The sequence below is a fragment of the Triplophysa rosa genome, linkage group LG16 (assembly GCF_024868665.1).
Source record: "Triplophysa rosa linkage group LG16, Trosa_1v2, whole genome shotgun sequence".
Classification (NCBI taxonomy): Eukaryota; Metazoa; Chordata; class Actinopteri; order Cypriniformes; family Nemacheilidae; genus Triplophysa; species Triplophysa rosa.
The window spans coordinates 16,348,870-16,357,521 of record NC_079905.1 but is presented as its reverse complement, the minus strand read 5'-3'; the positions used below and the strand labels follow the sequence as shown (position 1 = coordinate 16,357,521).

At 39.7% G+C, this 8,652-nt stretch overlaps 1 protein-coding gene across 1 annotated transcript; it reads right to left on the bottom strand.

Moving 5' to 3' along the window:
* Positions 1-4,995: 4,995 nt before the first annotated feature.
* On the bottom strand, positions 4,996-8,181 carry nrsn1l (neurensin 1-like). Its single transcript, XM_057355284.1, has 3 exons — positions 8,063-8,181; positions 6,854-7,039; positions 4,996-6,580 (listed from the first exon to the last, which is right to left on the bottom strand). Exons 2-3 carry the CDS (start codon positions 7,028-7,030, stop codon positions 6,158-6,160), a joined length of 600 nt encoding a protein of 199 aa, XP_057211267.1. The 5' UTR covers positions 7,031-7,039; positions 8,063-8,181; the 3' UTR covers positions 4,996-6,157.
* Positions 8,182-8,652: the final 471 nt, after the last annotated feature.

Genomic DNA, 8,652 nt, shown 5'->3' with positions numbered 1-8,652 from the left:
TTTCGTATCCTCTCAAAACCCTCTCTATTTTGTTTTCACATTTTTATCTTTCTCACTCATCCACATTGACTCGGTAAGTTCCCTACTTTATCTCCCTCTCTCTAACTATTTTTCTTCCCTCGCCCACCGTTCCTTTCACTTCTTTCTGATCGGTAGATCAGAAATCCTTAACCCACCATGTAAACACATGATGTCATTTGTTTGAGAAACTTACATAAAGGAGTTTTTCGTAGTACCACAGGGTGGCGCTACACGATTCATAAACTCTAGGAGGAGACGCGAATGCATTACATCATCCCTGTTGTAAAAATAGACTAAGAATTACTTCTTGCTTTCTTGAAAGTGGAGCGTTTTGCCACCTGTGTCCAAGCTGTTAATAGATAATGACATCATCTCAAACTGCTCATGGAAATCAGGGTTTGACACTCGCTTGGACTGAATGGATGAAGTTGCTATGCAACCTGGCCATCTGAATTAACCAAAGTGCCCTTGAAATTCTCTTCCAGTGTAATTCTTTGTTCGGTGTGTGACTCTTTTGTTTTCTTTTACATGAATGAACGTAACAGAGTCACATTTATACGGTCTGATGTCTGCCCGGAGAGAACGCAAGGGAGATTTCTGTAAGGTCATTTGGTTATTCCGAAATAAAAGAAAAATCATTCATAATTCAACAATGTGGCTGCGATGGTTTTCGCACAATCCCTGCGGATTGAGGTGTATCTGAGGATTTGGGCTACGTAGTTCATGCAAAAGGCTTCTGTCTTTAGTGAGCGCTCTTCTAAATCATTGTTACGATCAATGGCACTGTGTGCGAATATTGAATCGAGCCTTTTTTTTTGAGAGGGAAGTGTTGGAGAATTGGCTGCCTGCTTTGATATAATACTGTATGTATGCATGAGTAGAGGTTAACTAAATCTCCTAGCATAAATATATTATAATCTTTCGCGAAAGGACCAGATTTTAAAATGAATAATACAAATCAACAGATGGAAATCTGAAGCAAATTTCAATTCACATTGCCCTGTTGATACTATTCTAATACGCAGAGCATTCAATTACAGAACGTCATATCAATTCATTTCGAGGCAGTTTTTTTCAACCAAAGATTTCAAAATACAACATGTAATGTAGGCTACATTATTGCACACACCCCGAGGTAACAACAATGGTTGTGCTCACTTTTCCTCACAATCTCATCTAGCGCTCCAACCTCGAGACACGTCCATCATTACGGCGAGCATGAATATGATAATGATACAGAATACGGATGGTGATATTTGGAAACCGTACGTTTCATCTCGTGTCTCTGTCCCTCTCCGTGTATAATCACTCTCGCCCTGTGTTTGATGAGCACGGGGAATTTCATTAAACCGCCGATATGGCCGTGTCCCATTCACTGTGCCTTAGGCTTCCTCCAAGGATCTACCAACGTATATATGTGTCTGACTGTAGCTATTCATATATGCAAACATTTCTGTCAAATCTCTCAGCACCTGACAGCAGCGTGAACCCAATAAACCAGAGGCAGATAAGAGCTGGCGTCAGTAGGCAGAACTAATATTATTTGTGCAATGGAAAGCGTTTATCTGTCACGGACTGAGAATTGATGGTTTTGTGTCACTTTTGTTTAATAATGATGTGGTAATCTCAACATGCCCACCGGCTCGGGCTCTATTAAAGTTCAAAAGATTATCCAAATTAAAATCTCATTCGAAATATTGCTTTTTCCCAATATTTTGACTGGAGGTGGATTCTACTGGATGCGGTATTTCTCACTTAGCAATCCAATTAACAATTTATGTTTGACAAACTGCAACGACGGCGGATAGGAGTATGGTCATGTGACTGTGAAATCTTATAATGGGTCTTTTAAAGATATAAACTTATTCCAATAAAGCTTTTGAATGAATGGAGATTTAAATATGACGACGCAAAAGTTGGCGGTGACAGGTGATGATGTTATCCTTATCAAGAAGGCCGATTTTCAATCACAGTCATTCATCATTGCGTAACGTTGAATTAGATCTGGTGACTGCTTGCCAAAATTGTCTAGTTAATGTGTATCTGGCACATCACGAGTGATCACGGCGCACAAGTGCCTCCAAAAGCCACAGACTCTGTGAGCAAATGAAATATTGGATCCCTTAATGTGATCCGCTGTCAGCTGCTCTGATATCCAATTGCGTATTTCACGGTCGTATACGTTTAAATATATTCAGTTTTCCTACGGCCGGTCTGTCATGCTGAGCCATTCAGAGGAAGTGACACGTCTGAACGCAAGAGATGAAATGCTCATCACAGCACATCACAGCATCAACTGTGAATGATGAGAAATGAAAAGCAAATGCAGATGTTTACATGTCAAGACTTTTCTCTGAAAAGCCCATATTAATCCCCTCATGCAACTTCTGTACCAAATCAAAAGTCAGAGATTTCAATACGAGCTCAACCAAACTAAATCTAGACTGGCATCCACAATAACTATACAAATATAATAACTGTAAGTTATGTTTATACGGCATCAATTGACATTAATTCAGCCACTTGTAACACAAAAATATGTTACCGTGTAAATAATAAGTCACAACGCTCAAACTTGACAGCAAAGGGAGATATTCTCTTTAACAAGAATCACTTTTTAAGAACTACAACAAACGGCTCGTAGGGACTACAATGCGCTTCTTCCTGGGTTAGTGACATCACAAACCCCACAATTTACATGAACCCTGCCCCCTGGGACATGGATATGGTAATACTCTTAACGGGTGACCAATCACAACAGACTGGGTCAGCTTGACCAATCGGAGCATTTTCAGATATAGGGACTTCAAAGAAGCAGGAACTCAGCCTGTTTTCTGAGAATAGAGAAATATGAAATACAATACCGGTCAAACGTTTTTGGACACTTGAGTGAAATGTTTTTCATTATTTAAAAATGTCTGAAATTAGTTATGTGAACAAAAATATAATTTTGCAAACATGCATGTTCTGTCATGACAAAACTAACAAAGGGGTCATGTGAAACGGCTATAACGAATATTATCGTTTGTTTTAGATGTAATGCAATGTGTATACACCATTTAAGGTTCAAAAACGCTGTATTTTCCACATACCGTCATGTTTGTATCTCCTCTTTGCCCCGCCTCTCTGAAACGCGCAGATTTTTTACAAAGCTCATCGCTCTGAAAAGCTAGGTGTGCTATGATTGGCCAGTTCACCAGTGCGTAGTGATTGGTCGAATACTGCAAGAGTGTGACAGAAATGTAACGCCTCTTACCATATTTAGAACATCAGGTTCCAAAGCAATTGTACTGACAGGTACGCCCACCTTACTTGCGTATACATTTGGGCGGTCTTAGTCAAATCATACCACGAACTGATGTAGATTTGTGGGGGTGTGGTTACACGAGGCGTTTCAGGCAGGTCTGGGTGAGCATTCGCTTTTAGATAGAATGCATCTTTTGTTCCCACACTTTTTTAGACACAGTTTTAAATTTCTGTACATTCTAGCCAAAAGGTGACTACACTGAAGATGATAAAATATAACATGTTTTAATGTATTGTTTTAGTTAAATAACTCCCATATTTCCCGTTGTTTTATTTCACCATTGTGATGAGTTTATTATTATTCTAAAATGTGGAAAAAATATGAACACATAAGTGAGTAAGTGTCCCAAAAATGTTTGACCGGTAGTGTATGTGTAATATAAAGCGGTTTTATGAAAATCGAAACACATAAAAAAACATTACAAATTCTTCCAAAACAGGCAAACTAGGACCCCTTTAACATAAAAAGTACAACAGTGCTGTTAACCTAACATGCTATTACATCAGTAATCTGTCCATACTTAAGCAAAATAAAACCCAGGGACCTCAATTATCCCATATCCCTCGAAGAAAACTCTTAATAATTCTGTAATTTAAAACCTATAATGGATATACAGCAACGCTCGCAATCGCCCTTTGAAACCTCGAGCGCATCAGCATCATTCAATAATGCCAAGAGTTCATAAGTTCATTGAATTTCTGCCATGTGCAGTTCCTCACAGCAGCGACTAGCGAGTTATTTTCCACAGCCCAGTCAATGGAGCATGTCAGTTTCGCCTTATTTCCCCACCGCTGGTGTCACAGCCACTCCACGTGTCTGTTTGCCTCTCCGCTGTGCATACTCGGAGCACATCTCTGTCTGAAAACAGTGACTTTTTTAAAGAAACCTACTGAAAAACTGCAGTAACCGACACCTATAGTGATATGCACTTGACTGAGGCACCTGTGTCACAATCTATCCACCTGAGTGCTAAAGCGTTCATAGTGTGAATGTTCGAAACCAACATGTGTTAACAAGCTGCCACCACATTACAGGCATCGAGTACATGGCCTAAAGCTGAAGGCAAACAACATTTATATCCCTTATCCCATTCCTTGTCTTGTTTTTGTTAAGCACGGTCGCGGCACAGCCGCAGAGGATTGAACGATTCTTGATGATGGCTCTACGTGCGTGGAGCACTGGTTAATTGATTGTTAACAGCCCACGCACTGAGCTGACTGCTATATGAGAGAAAATGAGAGCGAGAGAGAGAGAGAGAGAGAGAAGGAGAGAGAGAGAGAGAGAGAGAGAGAGAGAGAGAGAGAGAGAGAGAGAGAGAGAGAGAGAGAGAGAGAGAGAGAGAGAGGTTTTATGGAAGCAGTGAACAGAGGATGGGATGAGTCATGCCTGTTTCCTGCATCTATTTACAGTCGCCGAAACACTGCACTGAAAGACAGTGCTCCACCATATGAAAAAAAGACGTTTGTTTTGCCATTAAAGAATGCAAGGATCTAGGTGTTGAGCAACATTTCTTAAACCAGTTTGATTGTGCTTGCATTGATTTGTTGTACCCGTTTTAAAAGAGACAGATACAAAAACATATCGAGACGATCTTGGTGTTGTATACTGTTCATTTTTTTCACAACTTGTGCCTGACAAAAGTAAGAGGAGGTGGTGACAAAAATATTGTCTAATACATTATGCATTAGAGGAGAATACTTGCAAAACAATGTCATTGATCCAGAGAGCTGCAAAAAAAGAACTGCAGAAAATTGGTCTAACCTGTTTTCAATTGACACTATAGACGGTTTCATCGGACACACGTGCCTGGCCCAAAGATATCTTCCAGTCTGTGTTTGGTTATAATAAAACAATTTATTTTATATTTAATTTACATTCATTTATTTTAGATAATAGACATGCTATCCCAGGGCTGGACTGGGAAGAAAAATCGGCCCTCCACCGAATTTGTCGACGGGGGGGTTGGTGTATGGGGGGTGGCATACGTGTCTTTTGCATTCGCGTTGCGTGCATTCGCATTTATAATACGTCCGTCTAAGCGGCCAACGCCTCCATTCCGGCCCCATACGTTAGCGGCCCACCGGGAAAACGCCCGGTACGCCAGATGGCCAGTCCGCCCCTGTGCTATCCTATTTTGTAGTTTTGTAAGTATATCACTTTTTTGGAATAATTCAAAATTTCCGTTTGAAAATCTTCCATAGTCTTAAACTAGAATATTTACATTCATAATCTAGATCTAATATTTGCATACTGAATTCCAGTCGGTCATTTTCTTACATCTGTTGAATTGTGATTGGTCGGTTCTTTATTCAACCATCTTTTGACTGATAAAAGTGGCACATGGGCAAGACGCTTCATATCACTGTCTCTCTTTCTTTCTCTATATTTGGGTGAACGTCTTTACAGCCTTTTAAATTATAATTCGTGAGCCTGCCTCTGAAAACAGCAAGTCATTTTTTTGTGATTTGCTGTTTTCTACATAAAACCACCCAACATAATATAAAGAACATTCCTTGAAAATACAATCTTGATATCTTTAATATTGATCGAGTAAGAACATGTCAAAGACTGAAATCATAATGATTCAAATCAAACTCTGATGTTTGCAGCCTTGCAAACACTTATCATTCAAAAAAGCCTAATGTAGTTAAGTGCCATTATTCTTTCTTCTTTGTACATGTTTGACGATAATAAAACACTATAGAGTTGCCAGTTTAAGGATGTCATCAAGTATTCAACACAAATATTACACTCCCGACATTTTTATTGAAATAAACAAGGAGCGTTTGCACAGTATATCACACTTAAACAGGTATTGTCATTCAGCTTTTACAAGCTCTTCTGAACTTTATCATCTCTAGCAAGAGGAGAAATTCCTCCGTCACTCAAAGCTGGACTGGGAGGCTTCGTCACGGGGTCTGCTGGGCTTTTCATTGCGCTTAGGATTCTACATCCCATTTTGCATTCTCCCCTGGATGACTGTGGACTGGAATCGTCCTGTTTTATGGGTGTTGGAGGCGTGGAGATGTTCGACATCAGGATTCCACCTGCCATCAGAACTCCACCCAGCGTGAGAAGCCCTGTCCCAACCAGCACGCACACATGCAGAGAGCGGTTGTATCGCATGGCCTGCCGGTCCACGAACAGCAGCTCTCCCTCACCAAAAGCCTCGATGCGAGTCGGGATGGCGTAGCCCACCGTCATGACCACCAGCCCCACAGTCAGGAGCACAGCACCAAGTGCAAGTGTGACCTAAGAGTAAGATAATGCTCCTTTTATTATCCTTCACATTAGAGGTTTTGATGATGTGGTTTCATGTGAAGCAAAGTACATGGCTGACGTGAGCACAATCCAAAAGCATACTGCTACTGATGACGTAGTGATAAACAACTTTTGATTTGATGTACTCGGGTCTAAAGGACCACTGGAGGATGTGAAAGCCAATTTGGATTTCAACTAGTGTGAACACGAAATAATATGAATGACGACATTACAATTCAACACAACGTCGGATCGGTCTGATACCTTCCAAAGACTCAGACTCCACCGCAGGGATGATCTCTGGCTCTGGTTTTCCTGCTGATCCCTCATTGAGGCTGTGCACTCCTCATAAAAGTGATGCAAATAGGAACGCACTCCGAAAACACGGCAGCCCGAGTCGACCATGTGACCAGACCCACAAAATTCAGAGCAGGATGCCATCTTTCAGACCTGTGATCGTAATCACACATTATGACCTACCGTCTCACTATCACACGGAAACGCTTGTTTGATTGCTGCAGTTTTCAGTTGGAATTCAATAAATTGCCTCTTACATGCTTTTTGTTGTGCATTAGAAAAAAAACAATTTTTGACAGATATTTTGAAATATCAGTGCGTTATTTTTGTTCAATATTTCCCCATAGTATGATCTAATTATGATCTTTATTTAAGTCTATATTACCTTTTTGTCTGTCTCTCAACCCCATTAGCTTTGAATTAAAAACGTTTATTTGGTCTAGAATTACGCTTAATCAAGTCCTACATATTCAGATTACCCAGGAGACAAGAAAATGGTTCATTATCTGAAACAGGAACATTACAATAATGAACAAGATGCTTAATATAGAGAATGGGTTATAAATGATATGCAGATTGGTCAGTCATTTATTTGATTAACTGGTTCTCCAGGAATTTGACCAATGTTTACATGTATTAGGCAATATTAATTCACATACATTATCTGCAACACTTTAACATGAACACATTAACACTACGAAAACGCAGCCAAACCATCTATTAGAAAATGTTTATGATAATGACTCAACGCTTGAAAATACTCCGGCAGCAGATATCAAACGATGCGACGTGACATTCGTTGACTTATATTCTTTAAGTAAAAATATCCAAACCCATCGTTTTAAACACACTTTTATGCAAATAGGAATCTGTGTTAAATTAGCATGCGATTAAATCAAGTGCATCCACAGACGCTGACATACCGGCGACGGCGATGATTCATTGACAGCAATAAACATGTCAATAAATGCAAAGTCAATAAAGGCGATTTTACGCGTTTGTGTAATTATATAAATCACAATGGCAACAGTGCGTAAAAGCGCTTTAGGCACAGGATATTACAGATACGTCCCTCATTAAACTCATTTAAATGGCATCCCTCATATCAAATCCATTTTCATAGATTGTTTACGTTTCTCATCGTTTTAATATAAAAGAGGTAAAATAGATTACTACCGAATATTCAGAAATCGATCCCGGTTGCTTCTTTATGTGCATCCCATCACCTGCGCGTTGTCTGCATCAGCCGAAGTTTACGATGTACTCCAATGCGCGCAATGCGCATGCGCATGCTACCTATAGGCTATGCAGTATGTAGACAATGAGCATGCCTGTGCTGGTTTTATTACGAAAAGTATATGGATGTGTGACAGTTTTTTCATATGGTAAATACGTCAGAAATCCAGAGTTAAGGATGGATAATGTTCTAAATACAGTCAATTCTTTAAAATATAAAACAAATGAATTTACACATTTACATTTACATTGGTCAAGTTAAGAATTCTGTAGATATAGATCCACTTATCTGGATCATTAGGACTGTCTGACTTCCCAGCCATGTATGTTAAGCATTTTCAACGGATTATAAACCCATTCCCTGAACTAATGCTTATGCTCACTAAAACACTTCACTGTTTACTTGCAAAAACACACAGGACATGCCAGGAACACCTAGGCTATTCAAAGTTATGAAAGCTTTCAAAAGCTGTGAATAATTAAGCAAATATAATTGGTTGCCTTTGCCTCCCTTAAGCTTATCTGGCCAC